This window comes from Sus scrofa, chromosome 1, assembly GCF_054392235.1.
Source record: "Sus scrofa isolate SSC_HxYL_T2T_F1_AM1 chromosome 1, Sscrofa_HxYL_maternal_Yorkshire_Landrace_v2.0, whole genome shotgun sequence".
Lineage (NCBI taxonomy): Eukaryota > Metazoa > Chordata > Mammalia > Artiodactyla > Suidae > Sus > Sus scrofa.
Genome location: NC_139383.1, coordinates 169,057,300 through 169,082,047, shown reverse-complemented (window position 1 = coordinate 169,082,047; position 24,748 = coordinate 169,057,300). Strand labels below are relative to the sequence as shown.

Here is a 24,748-nt window from a genome sequence, read left to right as displayed (position 1 = left end):
TCATTCCCTTAAGAATCCACTGACAATTTTATAGAAGTCTTTGGGAAAATAGGATATAAGTCTTAGAGTTCTGGCAATTTTCCAAGATACAACTATTCCCATATTAAAGAATACTTACATTTAAATGCCTTGCCCATTTCAGCCAAAATGGTGCTCACTTGTATACAAGAACAGTTCCATGACCTGGTTTATAGATAATTCCTGGGTGTGGAAGCACCCAGGAAGTAACAAGATCTATTAGTCATGGATTCTACCACTATGTGTTTTTGAAGTTGGCTTTTAAATTTCATATTCTCCAGAAATGATCTTTAATCCTCCAGTCCTATTTATTTACTTAGATACATTTGTTTTATATGAGGGTGTAAGTTGCAGATATCATGGGACTTTATCTCTCATCCTGCATGTGCATAATTCAGGATGTATCACCTGAAAATAAGGGTCCAACAAACACCTGTATGATGACAATACCATTATTACACCCAAGACAATAAAAATTCCATATTACCTGGTATCTAGTTTGTATTCATATTTCTTCAATTTTCTCCAAATTGCTTTTTACAGCTATTTTCCTCAAACCAGGATCGAAACCAAGGTTCACGTTATTGCTTTAAGTTATTGGGTTATGTGTCTTCAGTTTCTTTTAATCTAGGAAAGTCCCTCAACCTTTTAATTTTATGTATTTTCGCTTCATGATGTTGACATTTTGGAGAGACCAGGCAGGTTTTCTAGTAGATATCCGATGTTCTGTTTTGATTGATTGGCTTCTCATGATGTTATTCATCTCTCTCCCCTGAATTTCTTGCAACCAGCAGTTAGGTCTATGGTCTGATTAGATTCAGACTACACATTTTTGGTAGAGACACTTCTTAAGTGTATTTTACATTGCATCCCACTGGCTAGTGCTGTCAGGTAGCCCACTGAAAGTGATGCTCAATTTGATGTCTGGGGTAAGGTGGTGACAGCTGTATCTCTCCTTGTAAAGATCATATTCCCCGCTGCCATGAGCAAGTTCCTGGGGAAGGGCACCTGGAAATACTGACAGATTGTCACCAACAATTTTTCCCATTCCTGTTTGTATATGCCACTCCTTCCGTCAAGAGGCGGACACTCTCTCTCATCCCTTGAAGCTGGATTGGCCTTGTAACTTTGACCAATATAATATGATGAAAGAGGTATTTCCTTATTTCTGGGCCTAGGCTTTAAGAGGACCTGAAGCTTCTCCTTTGCCCTCTTGGGTTTAAGCCATCAAATAAAGAAATCCAGGCCCATCTCTGAAGGATAGAGGCCCAGCCAGCCCAGCTGGAGGCACCAGATGTATTCCTCAGCCCTGGTCAAGCCCTGGTCTAGTCAACCACAGAACTCTGCTACACTGAAGTCGTCATATAAAACAGAAGATGTTTTAAGCCACTATGATTTTGAGCAGTTTGTCATATAGGAAACAGATCCTATATAAATATTCTTTTACTCAATAGTTTTAGCATCCATTGATGATCCTTGTCTAAATAAATTATTTCATTGGGGTTGCCAGAGGATAGTTTAAATTCTGTCATTCTCTAGACATGTAATCTGGTAACCTGGCATATGAGAGAGAGAGAGAGAAACAGGACAGAGAGAGACAGAAAGAGATCCTAACTTCCCCTCATCAAGTAGGTATAAACTGCTGTATAGTTCCTCCTAAAAATGAGGGTAAATGCTTAAACTTTTTCATTAGATATTTGTTTCAGAATAAAAGGCCGACACAACATTTACCCCCAAGGATAACAAATGAGGTTCTCTGATTTTCTTCCTTTAGTCTTCTTTAGATGTCTCTCCTCCACAGCCACGTGCACCCTGTCACTGAATTTTGAGTGCTGTGCTGTATTTATGCGTCCATCCTTTCAATTGGCCTGAGGTTTCCCGAGGCAGAGACATTGGAGGCTCAGAGTCAAATATACACAGTTCTCGATGAAATTAGACTTCTACCTTACTGCTACTTACCATTTTTCCATACATATTATCTTACATAGTTTAGATAATACTTTAAAATTTTTTTAAAATTCTGCAATTGTTTTGTCTTTTGGTGATTTTGATGGTCTTTCATTTTTAAATCAAAAGAATAACCATGTAGTTATAAAAACAAACAGTATAGAGTGGGCCAATAATGTGTATCAGTAGTTCCTGACCCTCAAACCCTCCCAACTCCACCAGAGGTAATCACTTTCCATTTTTTAGATTTGGTTTTTTTTTTATGTATTTATTGCATTACACAATGAATTTTTTTTTTTTTTTTTTTTTTTTGTCTTTTTGCCATTTCTTGGGCCGCTCTCGTGGCATTTGGAGGTTCCCAGGCTAGGGGTAGAATCAGAGCTGTAGCTGGCCTACACCACAGCCACAGCAACGCGGGATCCAAGCCACGTCTGCAACCTACACCACAGCTCATGGCAACACCGGATCCTCAACCCACTGAGTAAGGCCAAGGATCGAACCTGCAACCTCATGGTTCCTAGTCAGATTCGTTAACCACTGCGCCACAACGGGAACTCCCTACACAATGAATTTTATTACATTTATAGTTGTATGGTGATCATCATAAAGGTTTTGTTCTTGTGGCAGATTTTGTTCTCAAAATCTATCTTTCAACTCAATGTTGCCATGCTAGTATCTCACACACAGGAAAACGAAGAGATGGAGTGCTCTGGGGGCTATTTCAATCAATAGAGCGCAGCAAAAGTGCTTCTGGGGCTGTCATGAAAAGTGACCCAGCTTCTGCTTTGCTCTCTGGAATACTTGTTCTAGAAGCCTTTAGTCTGACTGTCTCGAGACCACCATGCTGTGCGGAAGCCCAAACTAGCCCAGGCAGAGAGGCCACCTGGAAAGAACCTGAGACTTCATGGAAAGAGATGTACACTGCCCCAGATGCTCTTCCAGCCCCGGCCCCCACCTGACCACAGCTGTGCAAGAGACTCCTGGCCAGAACTGCCCAGCCAAGCCCTCCTGAGTTCCTGACCCACAGAAACGGAGAGAAAAAACTGTTTTAAGCCATCAGGTTTGGGAATGCCTTACAAGGCAGCAATACAGGAGTAATTTTTTGGCGTTATCCCCACGTCTGCTTATTGTACTGTATCTTGATTTATTGCCCTTGGACATTATTGTTTCCAGCTTCCCAGATGCGACCTTAGATCACTTACATTAACCCTCACATCACCCTCCTAAGTTTTGATAGTAAATATCACCATTTAGAATTCTTTTATTGGTTACATTTGAAACTCTATCTTAAAAACTCTAATTCTTAGTCCATTAAGTAAAAGTTTATACAAGTAAAATTAAGCTTATATAATGTGTTTCCTTTTTAACACATCTCTTTCAACTCTCAATTATCTCAGATATTCTTAATGAAATGTTAGGCAAGGAGAACATATAAACTTGTAAGTCCTGATATTCTCTAAAACTCACTTGTTTTTCTGCACTTTCCCTCCTGAGGAGTTAAATGGGCCCCTGTATTGCCTACCAGGCAATTCCTACCACACCAGTATCTTCCGTGTCCTGAATGGTGGGTGGCATGAATTTGTGTGATTTCTCCTAATGTTGTAAATACTGCTTTACTGTTTCTTTAGGAAGAAGTTCCAAGGGCCCTTCTTTTTCCACCAACCTTTACTCCCTGGGCCAGGAATCTGCTCTGGTGACTCCAACCACTGAGAATATTTGTTCAGTGTTCCATGGTGCCTGCTATAGCGTAGACTGCTCAAAACTCCAGCCTCCCTATCACCTGCCCTCCATAAAACCTCTCTTGAATAGTGGACCACAATGACTTTCTGATTCTCCAGTAAAGAACACTGGCTCAGAACCAGTGTCCAGTAATCCCCCAGAATATTCCCTTTACTGCACAGCAGCCTTAATGAGCAGCCTCAGACCCTTTGGGGAAGGCTGGCTGAATGGAGATTCACAGCACACCTCAACATTACTGCAGGAGCTTTCCTTAATAGTACTTAGTTTCTACTTTTTTCAAGTGGTACTATTACATGATTCTGGTCTAGAAACTGAGCCAGGTGCTCCATCATGATGATGAGGCTTAGAGCCTTTTGGTTATAGTAATGCAGCAACACCTTAGAGATGGTACTAGGACCCCACCACTCAAATTCTCTGTAGGAAAACCCATCTGATTATCATACCAGCCCTGCTACTTAATGTGGTGACCAGGGCCAACTGGCTTGTGCTGGCTAGTTGCCACTACTTGGCTTGGGCCACCAAAATGTCATTCTAGCTCCAATGAAATGAAAGTCCCAGTAAAACATTCTGAAATGCATTCCTTTCTTCTATCAATACCTTCCTTAAGGGGCTGGGTTCCATGTCTTCTCCAGGAACATGCAGCTTTGTGAGTGGTTCTCCTGTGACAGATCCACTCCAGCTCTTCCATTTCCTAGATACTGGGTTTTCTTACATTATCTTACTGGGGTTCAGAGTGGTCAGCTGTCAAGTGCAGCTTCTTCGATCAGTTAGGCAAACAATTAAAACCACTCTCAGCCACTCAAACCAAGCTGAACCCATACTGACAGATTCAACTACCTCTGAAATTAGACTCTTGGCTGATCACCAACATAATCCATTCCACACATAGTCCTACAGAATCCTCCAAATTCTAACAAATACATACATTTCAATAGTGTGGATCCTATCTACTAAATTTCCTTACCTTCACATAAGAAAGCTTGGTGAATCTGCAAATTCCACTGATATATCTGGCAACCTGCAGGATCCCTGGGTTACCAGTTAGCAGTCCCTGAGGTTTTCATGTCTTCATTGTGCTCTACAGCAGCTGTAAATAGTTTCCCAATGTCTTATCCTCACTGGACACTTCATTCCACAAGGCCATAGAAAGTACCATAATTAGCTGTCTCACCATAAGCTACCAGATTCCCATCCAGTTAGATGCTGCTACAATCCTGTTTTCAATGTCCTACCATCTTTGTGGTGCTAAAGACTGAAGGACCCCTGAGAAGCCAAGGCTAGTCAAGGGCCCATGTGATGTCTGCCACCTAATGAAAAAAGTAGGATCTCTCCTCTTTGGTTCCTGTGTTGGGAGACCAGGGACACTCCCCAAACCAGGTGTGCAACCCAGAAGAACAGCATGTCCTTTCTTTCCATCTCTCTTCTTAAAACCTTTTCTATTATAAGTTTCCAGAGGAGATAAATTCTTGTGATCAGCTGTCAAGCTAACTGTAATTCTTCCTTAAAAACTTTTTTTGGGAAATTAAAATATTTAAAGATAAAAATAAAAAAATTAAATGAGTACCCATATTTTTATCACACAGATTTAGCCACTGTTAACTTTTTTGTATCTTTTTTTTTTTGGGGGGGGGGGGCCGCACCCAAGGCATATGGGAGTTCCCAGGCTAGGGGTTGAATTGGAGCTATAGCTGCCGGCCTACTCCACAGCCACAGCAATGCCAGATCCTTAACCTACTGAATGGGGCCAGGGATTGAACTGGCATCCTCATGGATACTCATCGGGTTCATTATCACTGAGCCACAACAGGAACTCCACAGCCACCATTAATTTTTTTTTTTTTTTTTTTGTCTTTTGCTTTTTTAGGCCCGCACCTGAGGCACATGGAGATTCCCAGCCCAGAGGTCCAATCGGAGCTGTTGCCACTGGCCTACGCCAGAGCCACAGCAACATGGGATCCAAGCCACGTCTGCGACCTACACAACAGCTCATGGCAATGCCAGATCCTTAACCCACTGAGGCCAGGGATTGAACCTGCAACCTCATGGTTCCTAGTTGGATTCGTTTCCGCTGCGCCACAACGGGAACTCACCACCACTGTTAATTTCTTGATGTATTTGTTTTCATCCTCATTTTCTTATTTTAAACAAATAAAAATTTAAGGGGGTGGGAAGAGAGGCTCTAAAGGCTCTAAAAGTCACACATGCTCACTGTATTCAGACTTACGGAAAAAATACGAAGATGGATTCATTCAGTAAGTATTTATTGAGTGCCTATCAGGCACCAGATACTGAAGGTACAGCAGAGAAAAAAAAAAAAACAGGAAAACCCCAGCTTTTATGGGACATACATCAGCAGGAGAAATTACAAACAAGAAAAATAGTAAATTATATACTATAAATGATGATAAATGCTGTAGAGAAAAATAAAGCAGGGGTTGGGTATAAGAAACATCATTTTTAAATAGGATGACCAGGGGAAGTATTGCTGAAAGGATACTCTGAACTCACACTTAGAGGAGGTGAAAGAGGTAAAGAAAGGAGAAAAATCCAGCCAAATCTTATTATCCACAAATAACATAATGAACATAAAGTGAAAAGTAGTTCCAGATATCTATGTATATTAACTGATATCTGCATGAATAATTATGGATGGACAGAAAGGTACAGCTGGGAGAAAGATACTGTTATAAAAATTAATTCACACTATACTTCTTTTCAATCATCAATAATCTTTAAGAATATACTTTTGTGTCTAGAGATATACATATCTATACATATATTACCCAGATTTGGATTGGGGTTTGCACTAAATCTAGAATCAATTTGGTTAGAAATGATACTTTTGATAAGAATCTTCCAACTCATGAACAGGGCCCACCTCTCTAATTTATTCAGGTCTTCTTTAGTGATCATGTTTCATTGTTTCCTACACTGAGGTCTTAAACATCTTGAAGATTTTGAGGTTATTTGATTCTTTCTGATATTATTGCAACTGGTATTGTTTTAATTTCAATTTCTAATTGTTGCTAGAATATAGAAATACAATTATTTTTATTTATTAACCAGTATCCTGTAATGTTAAATTCAGATTCTAAGTTTATTAATTTGGATTTTCTACATACACAAATGTCACCTGAGAATGACAATTTTGTTTGTGCCTTTTTAACCACTAAACTTTTATTTTTCTTACACTGGCTAGAATTTCCTTCACAAAACCTTGAAAAGGGGTGGTGACAGCAGGCACCTTTGTCTTTTTCCTCATCTCTGGGAAGTCAGGTTTTCAATAATTTACAATTGGTATGATATTTGCTAGAGTTTTTTGGGAAAATGCTCTTTATTAAATTAAGAAGCTCCCTTCAATTCCTGGTTTGTCAAGTTAAAAAGGAAAATTACAAATGGGTGCTAGATTTTATTAAATGCTTTTTATGACTCTGCAATAACTTTTCTCCTTTACTTCTGTAAATGTGGTAAATAATATTACTTTTCCAATTTAAAACTACAGACAGCCCTTGCTTTGCACTGCACCATGTAAACTAAATAGAAACTTGCTAGTTTCTGTGGCGTAAATCTCTCCCAACATGGCAGATTGCAAGCCAACGAGGTGACTGAACAGGTGGGTACAAATATGTAAAACTCACTCATACTGGTTCTTTTGAGCCAGTATGAGTGAGCTCTGGCACACCTCTGATTTTAGTTCCCAATAACCAAGACTGAAACTTACCACAACTTTGCTAGACTAACCAGAACAAATCAAATTATCTATTTTATAAAAAGTTTTACAGATAATCTAGGAAGTGGATAAAATATGGATATAATTCCCTTAATTTTTCAAGTCTTTATTAAGTACCTAATAAACAGCATCTAGCACTATGCTAATGCAAAGGGAAATGTAACTGTTTGAAGAGCTCACAATCTAAACAATCTAAACAAAATTAACAGAACATGCTTGAAACCTGGAGAATCTTAAGAGAGTCATAGTAACTTAGTGCTAAAGAAATGCAAAGGCAGGATGGGGACAGTTTAGGAATTCTTCCTGGAAGAGACTATATGGGTCATGAGCTAGGTCTTAATGCAAATAATGGGATCTCGACTAGCAGAGGAAAGAAGAAAGGAGAGAGGAAACCCACAGCCCCTGTGAGAGCTCACAAAGCTGGGCACTCCATCTGCAGTGCTCCTGACAATGCGTAAGGGAGGTGTTTCACCACTTCCTACCTATGCACGTGCAAGTGGCTAAATGGCACTTCATATTCATAATCAAATACACTCATTCCATCTTTCTGCATGTTGATGACAGTACACTCAAAGCCAAAATTTTCTACTAAAATACTTTATAATTAAGGTCTCTATAGTTTTCATACTAGGACCAAAAATTTTCTGAAACTTCCAGGGCATACCTTATAGAGATGTTCAAGTAGGGTTTACTTGCTGGCTCAGAAAACATTTACCCCCAAATCATAATGGTCGGGGTCCAGACAGACAGAGCCTGAACGTTCATTTTCCTTGGAGTATTTCTCTGCCCAGAAAGGGCACATGGAAATGGCCCATGCTTTACCATTCTAGAATAAGTCTAAAATCACTAGATACCAGAAACAGTTTTAAAACCAGAAATGTAGAAAATGAAGCTATGGCTAGAAGTGATATGGACACTGAGGCATAGTTCTCAGAGCACATGTAAGAATTTAGTGTGATAAAGCATACACTTATCATCAGCACAGCACTTACACACTATTTGGTCAATTTAAGTAAAATACTTCCTCAAAACAAATTTTGGATTCTTGAAAAATTCTGGATTTCAACCACTATATAATTATAATGTAATTATGTTAATTCTCCTAATGATAGGATTAATAGCAATACTGCATGATTCTGAGGCTGATAAAATAAAAATATATAAAATTTAAGACATCCACAAAGGATTTGGTGTTGATCTGCCAAGTTAATTCCCAATTCTCACATAAAGGTTGCTGAAAATCAGAATTTTCATGTATATATTCTTGATTTTTAGTGATTTATTTGTATCTAATCAGTTTAGATAATATTTTCTCCTGCAGAGAAGATCCCAAAATAAAGAAGCATACACAGAATATAGCCAACAGTAGGTTATATCAATTTACTTCACGTAGAACAGTGTATTTCAGGTCTATGATTTCCATTTAATATCAACAAACACCAACTGTACAGAAAACCCAAAGGCAACTATAGAGCATCATATGTAAAATGTGCAAATATACTTTAAAATGCAAGTTATCCTATAGCATCAACAAGGCAGAACTTTATGGTAAATTAAGGAATCTACCTTATCTAGTTGACTTAATAATCCTTTGCATGTACAGCCAATGCAAATGTACAAGGCACAACTTAGTGTTGGTGCTAACGTGTATAACACACACCCTCAGATTATTTACTTGAAGATATTAAAATAACAATGTCATGTTTGTAGTTTATTATTTAAGGAGACATCAGCTCATTTCTAAAGCTTTATGAAACATTACATTGATAATGTATGTGTGTCCAGGGCAAGATGTTCCCTGACCTTAAAAGGTAAAAGACAAGATGCTAGCTATTCGATATTTAAAAAAAAATTATATATATATATGTACACCCGCCCCCCCACCCCAATCACACACAAGTAACTTCCCATAATCCAAAGGGAGCTTGTTCCTTTTAGCAAAGGTTCCCATTACAGTATTTCACGACAGAGTTATTTTAAAAGTACGTATTTATTAACCACCTGTTTTGGTCACTCTTGCTACAAAAAGACACTGAAGTAGACAATTTTCTTCTTCAAGATAAAGACAATGTCTAGAGAGTCTTTCTCTTGAGACTGCACAGTGAAAGGTATTATTTAGTTAAGTATAAAAAAGCCTGCTGCTTTTATAGAAACTTAAATCTACATGGAGAAAAACACCAATCTATCAAAAATCAATAAAAGCCGTGGGAAGAACGCAATTTAAAATCTTTCGAGCCCAATCACAGTGCTCTTTGCTGTTTTACTGACCATCCCTGAGAGTAAATCATTTTTAACTTTTTAATAAAGTTAATTTTACATTGATGAGAAGGATGCTTAAGATTTTTTTCAAAATATGAAATAAGCCTCATTTCATTTTAGTTTAAAAAAAATGAATGCTCTTTGCAAAGACCACTATTCATAACAATTTAAAATATTTGCATCTCAATTTTAAATCTTTTTACTGGGTAATTTCTTTTTCTTTTTCTTTTTGCTTTTTATGTATCACTCACTCTTCTTTTTTTTAGTTACTACTCATTTTCTTATAACCCGTTATTTTATAATTTTTGTTAACAGGAGAATTTAACTGATAATGGAGCAAAAGTATATATAAACCTTAAAGGAACTCTGAAGTAAGATCTCTATTTCCCTGTGGTAAAAGAGTTTTACAGGAAAAAATCTGAACGCCATCCAAGAAGGGCAAAAATACCCATGAAAGAAAGAAACACACATGGTAAATTTCTTCCTTGCGGTCTTTGGTTTAGCCTTCTTGGCCAAAATCTTCCGTAAACTTCTTTAATTTCAACAAGTCGTGTTCATTGACTGTGGGTTTTGTGCTTGATAGTGACCGGAGCATATCCGACTGTCAGGAAAAAGAAGTGGGGAAGATTAGTAATAGATTTATCAAATAAACACTGCATCACTAACTTTCACCTAAGGATATCTGTGATGTGCCATAAGCTACTGATGATAAACTCTTGCTCTCCTAAAGAACATCTTTAACTATGTTATTCCTTTGCTCTCATCACAACCTTCAAAGGCTCCTCAGTGCCCTAAAGAAAGTACAGTCCTCTTACCCTGAGGATCAAGGCCTCCACAGTAAGTCCCTGATCACTTTTTTGGCCATATCTGTTTTTTCTTAAACAAGAGGGCAGCTGTCCAAGTACAACTCAGAAGGAATATAGTCATTCACTTATACGTATATGAAACAAAATAATCCCATAATCAAAACTAACTAATCAAAAATGTTAACTATTAAAATTACAATTAAAATGGTAAGAAAACATACTAATGTCAAGGATTCATTTAAAAATTAACTTCTAGGCCATTTCTCCTATAAAAAAAATAGTATGGCAAATGGAAAACAAAACAAAACAAAACTTTAAAACAATAAATCAAGGACTGAAACAAAAAAGGATTTCTGGATAATTTTTCAGGTAAGTATTGTGGTAAATTAACACATAAATATATCTATGTTTATGGATATATTACTACACACAAACTTATATACATACATATACACATACATGTCTATATACTTAGATCTACATGGTCTACATATCCTGTGAAAGCTTCCCCTTTGGAAGTTACTATTAATTTTGATATACAGATTTGAAAATCTATAAAGCAGAAGATTTTAAAAACTGAGTGTTCATCAATAAGAAAACATAAGCATAATAAACATTCCTTAAAATTGATACACCTTACAAAATAATAGTCTCATGAATTATTTTAATTCCTCCAATAGAAATTATATAAATGTAATTTTTATGAATATTTTAATTTCTCAAATTCATATTTACATTCACATTAATCTTCACAACTTTTTAAGCAGTTAGTATTAAATAAACATGTCTGATCATTTTTCTTTTCTTTTTTTTTTTTTGCTTTTTAGGGCTGCACTCTTGACACATGGAGGTTCCCAGGCTAGGGGTCCAATTGGAGCTGTAGCCTCTGGCCTACACCACAGCAAGAGCAACTCAGGATCCGCGCCGTATCTGTGACCTACACCACAGCTCATGGCAATGCCGGATCCTTAACCCACTGAACAAGGCCAGGGATTGAATCCGCAATCTCATGGTTCCTAGTCGGGTTCGTTTCCACTCTGCCACGACGGGAACTCCATGCCTGATCATATTAACATCTTCTAGCTGATTTTACATAACAGAAAATTTTATCTGTCTGACAAATTATAAAATACGTTTTAAAATTTTTCTTTTTTTTTTTTTTTTTTTTTTTTTTTTTGTCTTTCTGCTATTTCTTGGGCCGCTCCCGCGGCATATGGAGGTTCCCAGGCTAGGGGTTGAATCGGAGCTGTAGCCACCAGCCTACGCCAGAGCCACAGCAACGCGGGATCCGAGCCGCGTCTGCAACCTACACCACAGCTCACGGCAACGCCGGGTCCTTAACCCACTGAGCAAGGGCAGGGACCGAACCCGCAACCTCATGGTTCCTAGTCGGATTCGTTAACCACTGCGCCACGATGGGAACTCCTAAAATTTTTCTTAAATCAAAATGACAAACCATGCAAACAACTGGCTCCAAAAGTTTATCCCCAGGGATATCCATCCATGTCATTTCAATGGCACCAGGGTCACCTGGAGAACAGGGTGTTAGCAGATCATCTACTATGTGGTTAGGATCAGCTCGTGAAGGTCCACGAACCTGGAAAAAACAGCAATACGAAATACTTATTTTTAACAAATTAAGTAAATGTTAAAATTTAGACCATGATCAGGAAATCTGGATATGCACTATTTTTTTGGGGGGGGGGGGCTGCATCCAAAGCATATGAAAATTCCCAGGCCAGGGAATGAAGCTGTACCGCATCTGTGACCTACACCTTGCTGTGGCAACACCAGATCCTTAACCCATTGTGTCACGGAGAAACTTTCAATGTAGTATTATTTTACGTTTTGTTACAAATGTTTACTTCTGAAAATAAACAGAAGGATATACGACAAAAATATAATTATCTCTGGGTGATGGGATAGATTTTGCTTGGCTTTTTTCTTGATGCTTTTCTATATCTGAAATTCCCTACAATAAATTACTTATATGATCCTAGGGAGAAAATAAATTAAAATCAGTTACCCGCAACTAAAGCTTTTTTTTCCCTCTAATACTTACTAAGTGGTAATAATTGTAGAGACCAAAAATAAACCACCCCCAAATTCTCTTAATAACTCTATTTTTGATAACTGAGGAATTTTGAAAGTTTGAGATTTTGGAAGGTTTATTATTTCTGTCTTTCCCAACAAAAACTCCTTCTTCAAATATAAGTACAAAATAAATTAAATGTTAAATGTAATTTCAGTGCTGTTTTATGATTCATAACTAATTTAAAATAACCGTTTTTTAAAATTTTTTATTTTTTGTCTTTTTTTTTTTTAGGGCCACACCTGCAGCATATGGAAGTTCCCAGGCTAGGGGTTGAATCAGAGCTGCAGCAATGTCTTCAGAGCTGCATCTGCGACCTACACCGCAGCCTCTGGCAATGCTGTATCTTTTATCCCACTGAGGGAGGCCAGGGATGGAATCTGCATCTTCATGGATACTAGCCAGGTTCTTAACCTGCTGAGCTACAATGGCAACCCCTAAAAAAGTTTTAATAACATCCAGAAAAAGAAATTCTGTGACTAGAGTCACATGTAATATTTAAATGACAACAGATTTGTATCAAATCAGGAGCTACTTTCATATTTAATATTTGTTTTACAATGATCAATCTTAAATACTGTCTCAGGATTGGAGCGGGGTAGAGAAATAAACATTTTCACTTATTATGTGTATTTTATTGTCTCTCTTTCCTCACAAATATTCCAGTGGCAGGGATTTTTGTGTTTGTTTTGTTTAGTTTTTGGCCATGCCCGTGGCATGTGACAGTTTCCAGATTAGGGATCAAACTGAGCCACAGCAGTGACAACACCAGATCCTTAACAAGCCAAAAACAAGATGAGGGATTTTTGTGTTTTTTGACTGTTTTACTTTCTTACAGCTGAGTCCAGATTAGTACTTAGACATTTAATAAATAAAATACACAGCAAAACTTGTTCTTGCTAATTGAAAAATGGAATAGAAGATGGAGCTGCAGAGAGACCTACTCTAGTTGGTGATACAAAAGGCCTGATGTTAAAAGTGATTTGGCTGCTTCATCTTTATCCTCCTGACAAGGGCCTACCTTTAGGGTCATATAAGCTGTCCCCAGTACTAATAAAGAGAAGTGAATGTAAAGTTCTGAGTAGGAAAGGACCGAGTTCCTAATAATCTACAGTTTCTCAATAGCAAAGATAATTTAAGAGAAAATACAACAGTTGTGGTATCAACTTGATCCTGAGCCAACCACACTTCTCTCAGTAATGAAATGGCTGAAGAGGAGATGAGAACATTTACTGGGCTATTCAGGTACCATGACAAGTGTTTTATAATATTACTTCATTTCATTCTCATAACTGCATTTCAAACTAGTGCTATCATCCTTATTTAAGGGTTGATAAAACATGAGACTTAAAAAGGTAATGCAATTTGGTCAAGGAGATAAAACAAAGAAATTATGGAGTCAGGCTTCAAATTCAGGTTTTAATTCAAGCTCACCATTAAAAAAAAAAAGACACAACTTACTTTACAGTGGTATGTAATAGACCTGCATATGTATATCAGTCATGATATATTAATTTGTCATATACTGATGGATTATGTTTGCTAATAGCTTTTCAGAATTTTCACATCTATGTTCCTGAGTATATTGGAGACTGTTGTCCTCAGCAAAAGGGTTGGTCCAAATTACCTAGTCTACTGCTACTTAAATTGGATATCCCAAGACCACAGCCTTTTTACAAAATTCTCTCTCTACCCACATACACTCAAGTCATTCGTGCAGACACAAAACAGTGCATGGGAGGGGCAGGAGAGCAGAGTCATCCAGTCTTCAGACTCTAAAGTACACTTTACCTATAGTCTTCAGACTCTAAAGTACACTTTACCTATAGAAAAAAAAAAAAATCACACCTCTGCTCCTCTCCAGCTGTACCCTGGCAAACTGTTAAAAACATTCAAGTTCCAGTTTAATCATGTTAACATCAGTCTCAGACTAACCATCAACAGGTGGCTATACACACCTCTTGCAGAGCTTCTGTAAAGACCAAATGAAACAGGAAGACAGTGGAGCAAACACAGTGCTGGGCACATGACTATTTAAACAAGATTAGCTTTTTTTATTTTTTATTTTCACTTTGTTAATGAGCTGTAAACATACCAAATTCTGCTTGAGGATACTCTAGTATAATCAGAGATAACCATATATCTGAGTTTCTATACTTATCAAAATAATATATACTTCAAAAAAATCATGTTTTAAAACACTTTGGAGAACTTATTTTCAATGAAATGGAAACATATCTACTATGTAAATCCACTTATTTATTATACAAAACTGAAACCTTCCTAAAATTCTTCAAAGACAAGTCAATGGTGGTCTCAAAACTTGATATTAAAAACATATGAAAAGGTTGGTAAAAGTTTCTTACCTTTTTAAAATGAGTAGCTGACTGTACTTTCCTAACCGGCTGCATAAGAGCATCACGCACAATGATGCTTATGTCAGCCCCTGAATAACCTTCAGTTTTCTTTCCAAGATCCCAGAAGTCTGCTTCTGTTAGATTGTTCTGCGTGGTCCCTAAGTGAAGTTTAAACATTGCTGTTCGGGTGTGGGCCTCAGGCAAAGGGATATAAATTCGTTTCTCAAATCTTAAAATGGAAGGAAAATTACATCAAGAATTTTACTATGTAATATTTAATTTCTATTAAAAATGCTTTTTCAAGAAGAAAACAGGATACAGACATTCTCATTTATACAAAGTTAAGCTGAATAAATTAAGTGGGCCCATATCTGTTAGAGTTAAACATGTATATTTAGGTTAATAAAGAGAAAATATCCAGAACACAACAAACAAATAACCAAAATAGCCAGGGAACCAGTTTGGAGGGCTTTAGTCTTTTCCACATGATTTCTGGGTTATTCTGGCCAGAGTGTTTAGATGTGTGGAATTCATGACATGACATGTCATACAGGATTATAGTTTCCCATAGAATGATACTCTGAACTCCTGACCAAGGGACTAATATGATTAAAAATACGACAATTGAGATGACAAAATAATTCTCTAAATTCAAAATAGTAAAATTACTCAAAATCTTATAATTTTGCTTGCCTTCTTGGAATTTCAGTATTTGGAGATCGGGGGAAGCAATGAGGGACAATTTACAGGGTCTGTGAAGATGTTTTCTCTTCTAGGTAATTATTCCCTGTGGCAGTAAGAAGAATTTTTAAAGTTTCCAGGGTCTCTAGATATACGTTCAGAATTAGGCCATTTTTAAAAAATAACAGGCACATTTCCTTGCTTGATACTGGATGGTTATTTAACATTCTGGCAAACCATCACATGAATGGGATAAAAGCAGCAAAATCTGAAGTGTTTCATTTTTACCATGTACAATTAAATGAATGGAATAGGGAACTGTGAAGCAGTAATGAGCCTGTATACCTTCCCTGTAGCTCAAGTTTCACACTGAGTTTAAAAATTATGGACATATTTTTTTTAACCAAAAATATATCTTGCTAAGCGTATGTTAAGTTGTATGTCATTTTGCTAAAATTTTAAATGAAATACCGACTATCTATCAAACATTATTTGTAAATTTCTAAAGCATCAGTGCACATACTAAGCTTAATTAGCACCTAAGGAAGCATTAGGTAACATACTTTTCAATGTGAAAGAGTCTGGTTGGTATAAATCTTGGATCTTCAACACAGCAGGCAAACAAACAAATGCTTACTCTCTCCCCAAGGCAGGGTCAACAGGGTTTGGGCATATTAAAAAACATTCTGAGGTCATCAGAATGCCTCCTCACTAGACAGAATGGGAATTAATATTCACTTATTATATTGTAATTAGAAAGAGGTATTTACTGTGACATTATACCTTCGCCTAATGGCAGAATCCAAAACCCAGGGTATATTTGTTGCTCCCAGAACCAAAATTCCATCATTGTCCACACCAACCCCTACAATAAAAAAGGTAACATTTTAAATCATTTGTCATTTCAGCTATCTTTAAACCTTGTCAATATGTTCTCTCATGAATATGGTGCTTCAATATTAAAATACCTCATCTTAAAGTGTTTCTTTCTGGAAAAAAAACTGTATTTAACAAACCAAATTTAATATTACTAGAATATGACACAAATATTCCTAAGAATAGAAAATTCTCACCCGTGGAAAATACTGTTAATATTCTTTCCAAAATATTTCTTGAAAGATTTAATTTGTAGTTTACATATTTCCTTTATTGATATTGTTTCTGGTTTGTGAATTTAGGAATCTCTTCACTATACCAGTGAGATGATTACAACTGGTTAAAAATTATGTATGCATATGGATCAGAATAAAACAGAGCATAATGAAACACCTGGCCTGTTAAGAATGGTTGAGTTCTGTTTGAATTTTTTTCCATTATTGTTATAGCAATGGTTATACAATAAAGAGAAACTACTAGAAAATCAGTAACACTACCTTGCATTTGAACTAGGAACTCTGTTTTAATTCTACGTGCAGCTTCACTTTCATTTTCACTTCTTGAACCACACAGAGAATCAATTTCATCGATGAAGATAATGGAAGGTTTATTCTCTCTGGCAAGTTGAAATAAGTTCTTAACTAGCCTAAAAATAAATTAAAAGCTTTCAATTTCTAAAAAGGAAATGACACATGACAATGAATAAAACTAAAACAAAACAATATACCAGTATTATAGGAACTCTAGAGATTAAAAAGCCCCATCACATTTTGATCTGGAAAATGAGATTACCACATCTGGATAATTTATATGAATAAATTTTAAACTAGGGACTGATTTGACAGAGAAATGAATACCACCTGTATAACAGCATTTTTTAAAGTGTTTATTATATTAAAAAACTATTATTTTATAGACTGATATAATGACCACTAGGGAAAGTAAAAAAAAAAAAAAAAAAATCAATTTACTACTTACTTTTCACTTTCACCTAGCCACTTAGAAACAAGGTCAGAGGAAGATACTGAGAAAAATGTTGAGTTGTTTGCTTCTGTTGCTACAGCTTTGGCTAAATAGGATTTTCCTGTACCAGGTGGCCCAAATAACAAGATTCCTCGCCAAGGTGTTCTCTTGCCTAAAATGTGCATTAGGAAAATAATATGAGAATTTTAAGATTGTTAATTTCAGTTACCATATATATCCATAGTGAAGAATACCATGAAGAGGTTTCCACTCTAAAGTTATCAGTAGAATAAAACAAAACTTAAATACATCGACCTTATGTCTTAAATGTATTTTATTTGCTTTTACTGGAGACCACTTTGCCAAAAGTATGATTATGTACCTATAATCCTTCTAATAGGAAGTTCATTTGCTTGCTCACTCATTCTACCACTATGTATTGAAACCACAACATATAGACAGGGAGCTAAGAATACAGAAGGATACCTGCCCTCTAAGGCCTTACAGTCTATTGGGAGGAAAATAACTCAGTTAAAATCTACTATGTGCACTGCTCAATATAAGAATATGTAAGAGAAAGGAAAAAAAACAAAACAATCAGAACACTGTAGGAAAAATTATATCCACAGAGAAAGGGTAGCTAGAAATACTTTCTTTTAAATATTTATGACCTTTGGAGGAGGAAAACTATCAGTTTGGATGACTCATGAAGTTCTTTCTACTCAATTCCTGATCCATAAGGAAAGAGGTTTCTATCATAGGTGGCATATTCCCATTCCAATGGCTGGGTAACAATAAGGGGACTCTACCCTAAAACGTAGTTTCACCAAAATGTGACAAGTAAACAAATCAACCCTTTTTATCTCAGTTTTGCTAATAAATTATAAACCAGGCTGGGGTACAACTGGCAATAAAATATCAAATACATATGAAAAAAACTATTAGGTGTAAATTGTGGATGGACATATGGTATTTGCAAGAGAATGATTATGCAGATGACTGACGGCAAAACTAAATACTGGTATGTTTATTGTTATGAAAGCATCTAATTTTACTTGAATTCTATTTGCCTATTTTAAATGTTTGTAATTATAAATCAGTGTTCCCCCAAGTGTGCCACAATTAGCACTGGTGGCAGATGAAGTGCTTTTAGTTGGTAATACAAATACTTTCTATTTATAGAGATAGAAAGAAGTTAACAACTGAGATGATTTAAAAATTCAAATATGGGGGAGTTCTCATCATGCCTTAGTGGTTAACGAACCCGACTAGTATCCCCGAGGATGCAGGTTCAATCCCTGGCCTTACTCAGTGGGTTAAGGATCTGGCGTTGCCATAAGCTGTGGTATAAGTGAGCTGTGTTGTAGGTTGTAGACAAAGTTTGGATCCCACATTGCTGTGGCTCTGGCGTAGGCTGACAGCTACAGCTCCCATTTGACCCCTAGCCTGGGAACGTCCATATACTGTAGGTGTGGCCCTAAAAAGACAAAAAAAAAAAAAAAAAAAAAGAAAGAAATTCAAATATGGGCAAAACAATCTACAGCATTAGAAGTCAAAAGAGTGATTATCTCTGGGGAGGAAAAAGGTAGAGAGGGTTTCTAGGTTACTAGCAATATCTTTTTTATACAGCTGATGATTACACAGATGTACTTTGATAATTTATAAAGCTGAACCCTTATGGATTCCTGCATGTCTCTGTATATTTAGGTTACACTTTAACAAAAAGCCTGCTCTAAAAGTGACTTGGAGAGGTACCCACTGTGGTGCAGTGGGTTAAAGATCTGGCATTGCAGCGGGGTGGGTTTCATGCGCAGTAGATTAAGGACCTGGTGTTGCTGTAGCTGTGATATAGGTCACATCTGTGGCTTGGAGTCAATCCCTGACCCAGGAACTTTCACGCACCACAGGTGCAGGCAAGGAAAAAAAAGGGGGGGGGGGAGAAACTTAAAGGAAAAATATTTAAAAAACAATGGTATACATATATAGAAAAATTCATTAAGATGATACAGGTAAGACTCATGTTTGAGAAACGCTAGTATAAGTAACATAACATAAAATGAATTCAACCATATTTTTATACCTTTACAGGATTATGATACCAAATTCTACAATGTTAGTTTAATATTCCTGAAGTAAGGTTGTAAGCCATACCTTGAATCTAGGTGGACAACAGGTGGCCCACGAGTTCTTGCTTTTCATCACTGCTCTATACGACATCACTGTCTGGACCTGTTCAGTTTGAGGCCAATATCACAGATTTGCTCTCCATATAAACCAGCTTGTTTTTAAAAGGAAAAACCTCTGTTTCACTGTTAGACTGTGGGTATAGCCATACCTCAAGGCTATATAACACAAGGAGAATGTGAAGGAATGGCTTAGCACAGACAAATCACCTACTATTGGTACTGTAACTTCAACTATATCCAGATGGTGGATTGGCAACATTCTCCTTGCAGTGATACTGAGCTACTACAGGACATACACTTCATATGAAACTTAAGAAATGGAAATACTCTTATAAAACTAGCTCACGTCCACTGTAAAAAAATTCAGATGAAAGTAAAAAATCACCGATAATCTCATCTCTTCGACATTTCAAGTTTTTTATGTCAATCCGTCTACACCTATTTCTCAGCACACATGTTTATTTAACAACGTGGAGTCATACAATATATATTGTGTAACCTGATTTTTGATCTTTACCATACAGGTAGGTGGACAGTCTTCCATGTCAATTAGAATGCAGATCTAAATTTCTTTTTTTTTTTTTTTTTTGCTTTTTAGGGCACACCCATGGCATATGCAGGTTCCCAGGCCAGGGGTCAAACTGGAGCTACAGCTACTACTGGCCTACACCACAGCTGTAGCAACGCAGGCTCCAAGCTGCATCTGCGACCTATACCACAGCTTGTGGCAACACCAGATCCTTAACCCACTGAGCTGAGCGAGGCCAGAGAATGAACCCACAACCTCATCGTTCCTAGTCAGATTTGTTTCCGATGCACAACAACAGGAACTCCTAGATCTAAATTTCTTAATGGAGATGGTACACTATATTCTAATGAGTGCATAATATTCTGCTGCATGTGGGCCCTACTGCTTGACATTTAGGTTGTTTTTGCTATATATATAGTATGGGGGTACCTTAGAAAACTATACATAGAACTACCATGTAACCCAGAAATTCCACTCTTGGGCATATATCTGGACAAACTTTCCTTGAAAAAGATACATGCACCTGCATGTTCAATGCAGCACTATTCACAATAGCCAAGACATGGAAACAACCTAAACGTCCATCAACAGATGAATGGGTTATGAAGATGTGGTATATACACACAATGGAATACTACTCAGCCATAAAAAGAACAAAACAATGCCATTTGCAGCAACATGGTTGGAACTAGAGACTCTCATACTAAGGGAAGTAAGTCAGAAAGAGAAAAACAAATACCATATGACACCACTTACGTCTGGAATCTAATATACAGCACAAATGGACCTTTCCATAGAAAAGAAAATCATGGACATGGAGAACAGACTTGTGGTTGCCAAAGGGGAGGGGGATGGATTGGGAATTTGGGGAAAAAATATGTATACGTATATGAAATAAATCTCTTTGTGTAAAGATTTATCATGGCCTTTTAACAGAATCTGAGAAAGTAACTCATTATGTAATGACAAAAATTCACAGTACTTTACCTCAGTCATAAATGCATTTTTTAAAAACCATAAAAAAGTCATTTAAAACTCATCTCACCCGTAAAGAGATGAGGAAACTTAATAGGCAATATAATAGCCTCTTTCAGTGCTTCTTTGGCTCCTTCAAGACCAGCAACATCACTCCATTTCACATTTGGTCGTTCTATAACAATGGCACCTACAAAAAATTAAATCATCTTTAAATTAAAAGTTCTATGTATTAAAAACATACATCTGAAAGAGTGTGATGAGGAAGGAGTTGTTAGGGAGTAGTGAGGAGCAGCCAGGAGCTGAGGTGGGTAGCTAAATAGTCTAGGGTAAAGGCACTTAACTTTTCTATTTCACTTCCTCATTGTGAAATAAAATTATACCACCTGTCCAAACTAAGACAGGTTAGTGTAAAGATCAAATGATGTGATGAATATTAGAGTGTTTGGAAAAGCACCAAACATTACATAAAATAGTTATAATGTTTGACTACACTATTCTGGAATATCTCTTATTTCTCCTTTTAATCAAAAGAAACAGTGATCTAATGTTCTCCATAACCACAAAAGAAAATATACTTAACAACTTTTAACTGAAGATAGACAGGAAGATAAATGGATGGACAGATAGAAGGGAGCCATAAAAGAAAACATACTTAACAACTTTAAATAACCGAAGATAGGCAGAGAGATGGATGGGCAAAAGAAGGGACAAGGGAAGGGATGGGTGAGGAAAGGAGGGGATGATGGAGAGGAGAAAGTATACTCTCATAGACTTGCAATACTTTCCTGAGATTTGCCAGATTTTCTATTTGGCTTCTAAACAGACCACTTTACAGTTTTTGTACATTAATCAAGTCATTTAAGTGACTTAGTTTTTGAACACAACATATTAAAAAGCCATGGCGAACTGCTGCAGTAAGAGTTCCTCAAAGACTCTTTTTTCTTTTACTATAGCTTACTGGCAAAACTTTTTAGCTATCTTTTATCAAAAGCTTTTCCAGTTTTTCAGTATATAGAAACTGCTCTACTACAAACTACTAAATAGCCTACTCTAAGGTGATGTGTAACTGTTTTAAGTATAACGCTTCCACTTACACCAACAATTGATTACCTATGACGTTAGTTTTATGGGTATTTCTTGTCTTGAAAGATCATCTATCCATTATTCTAAGAATGCTTATACTCTGCAACTTAGATAAATCTTTAGCTAGACGTTAAAATGAAATGAAACCATGAACACTTTTTGCAAAGTTCAGACTAAGTATAAATTAAGAAAAAAAGCCAACTCACTTTTTCTTTTCTCTGTTCCATTCAGATTAGTAATGCTATATGAGAAAAATATTACATCATCTGATAGAATTTTGTGTCAGTTAAATGAAAGTAATTTAACATTTAAGCAATATCTGGTCAACTAAAACATTTATTACAAATTTTCTAAGTATGTCATAATTTATTTTCACAGTTTAACTAATACTTTTCTCTATAAAGTTTAAACTAGGTGACTTTGTAATGTTCAGTGATAAAAGACTATTTAGACTGAAGTAATACTATTAGACATTAATGATTTATAAAATTAAAAGAGAGGGATTATAAGAAAATAAAAGCCAAACAATCTGATTGTGCCCAATTATATAAATCTAGCCAGTCTTAGATTATACTATTTATTATTCTAATATGTAATTTTACCTCAGAGTCACTGAATATCAAAGTTAACAGAAAATTCAAATTATAAACTTTAATTTTAATAACCAAATATTTTATACTTAATGTTGTAACCTTAAACAGAAGTAGAAGATTTAGGAAACTATTTAGGGAAAAAAGGAGGAAAGATTCAAAAAAGGATATTATACAATTAAAATCCATCAGCAAACCATGAAACTAAAAGATGAGAAAAAAGAACTCAGATCTATAAAAAACTAGGGGTCCTTCCATATTGCATTTCATCCTGTAATTCCAAATAAATTTCCTCACTTAAATGTTTTAAGCATGTATTTTTATATATCTCTGAGCTTTATCAACACCAATAGGAAATTGTAAAAAAAATTCCTTATTAAAGACTGGGTTGTAGCTTTTTCAAAATTAAAGATACAACCCAATTTTTACTTCAGTTGGGCAGAACGAGACAGAGAGAACGAAACCAAAAGAACAGACAGAAAAAAGCTTTTTGTCTTACCAGTAAAATAAAGCCCCTTAGCACAGATCACTAGGTCACCCTAGTGAGGACAAAGCATGCCCATACAGCTTGAGGCAGTGGAAACTCAGTTATTGCCCTCGGGCCAGAGCTACCACTGAAGTTCTTGGCATATAAAAACACCCTCATTCACTGTAGTGTTTTCAAAATACTTTCCTTATAGTATTCCTCTATACATACCAGTGGGGTTGGTAAGACAGAAATATTACCAAAACCAAGAGACTAGAATAGCAAGGTTAAAGTCTGGCCATGCTAGGTATGTCCACCATTCACTAAATAAAGCTCAGCCTATATAATGGATATCCTTCCCAGTTATGCATTCTATTCAGCAAGATTCATATGAAAAAAAATGTGTATTACCAATAGTTGAGCATAAAATAAACTTGAAAATTCATTAGCTAACATATCAAAGAACAATCAAATCTCAGTAACTAAAGAAGGCATCATTAACTGGATGCCTTTTTAAATACACAAAACTACTATTTACTGAGTCCCTAGAATTTGTCAGATACAATATTAGGCAGTTTTTACACTGTTATTAATCTTTTAGTAGCCCAGAAAGGAAAGTACTCTTCATTTCCATTTTAGAGTTGAGGATTTCAGACTCTGAGAGGTTAGAGAACTTGCCCAGATTATACAGGTTTAAGCAGCAGACCCTGGAGTGAAATCCAGATCTTAACTGAGCTACAGTCTAAGCCCTCTCCATCATGCCACTTTACTACAGTAGAAGAGAAACAAAGGGCTTTCGTAGGTAAAAAACTGGAAGCAGAAAGAGATCAAATGTAAATGGGAGTGCTGAAAAAGGACAAGCAGATGAGGAAGAGCAAGGAGGAAACATGAAATAAACCATTAATGAATAAGCTGCAGCAATAGCAAGAAAAGCCGAGTGTGAGTCCTAATTCATTCTGTTCCTCTGACAGGAAATTTTGATACCATCAGATTTTATAGTGTGCCAATAGTATAAGTGTTACCCTCTCTAAAGGGGACAAATAATATGAAAGGCAGATATAAAATGAAACAATATTTTTACTTCATGGAAAAAACCCCATCCATTAGAGATTCTACAGAGCAAATTTTATAAAAATGGTCTCAACAAAGCCACTATGAGACCACTGGGAACCAAAGCCAGTTCTTGAACCTCGTTTAAATACAGGGGGGAAAAAGAACCAATTCAAATAGACAATTCACCATGAGTTTTAAAAATAAGATAGTAAATTTAAAAATGAAATCTAAAGCAACCTTGAAGTTGATTCTGTAGTTTCTTTTTTTCAGGATCATCAGATTCTCCTTCCCCATCACTGTCATTCCTAATAAAAAGAATTTAATATATTCAAATGATCACTCATTGCTATCAAAATACGGCAAAAATGAAGGAAAGATTAACCTGAAATATCTG

At 36.3% G+C, this 24,748-nt stretch overlaps 1 protein-coding gene across 2 annotated transcripts in view; it reads right to left on the bottom strand.

Annotated features, from left to right (window-relative positions):
- Window positions 1-5,949: 5,949 nt before the first annotated feature.
- Window positions 5,950-24,748, bottom strand: part of VPS4B (vacuolar protein sorting 4 homolog B) — a 40,445-nt gene continuing 21,646 nt past the window's right edge. The window contains exons 4-11 of one of the 2 annotated variants that reach the window (XM_003121699.6): window positions 24,592-24,659; window positions 21,230-21,349; window positions 17,485-17,641; window positions 17,004-17,152; window positions 16,414-16,495; window positions 14,959-15,178; window positions 11,957-12,097; window positions 5,950-10,295 (exon numbers count right to left, since the gene is read on the bottom strand). In XM_003121699.6, coding sequence (XP_003121747.3) covers window positions 10,194-10,295; window positions 11,957-12,097; window positions 14,959-15,178; window positions 16,414-16,495; window positions 17,004-17,152; window positions 17,485-17,641; window positions 21,230-21,349; window positions 24,592-24,659 — 1,039 coding nt within the window. In that variant the 3' untranslated portion in view covers window positions 5,950-10,193. The remainder of the gene's footprint in view (window positions 10,296-11,956; window positions 12,098-14,958; window positions 15,179-16,413; window positions 16,496-17,003; window positions 17,153-17,484; window positions 17,642-21,229; window positions 21,350-24,591; window positions 24,660-24,748) is intronic. The other variant, XM_085018444.1, reaches the window with a different exon arrangement.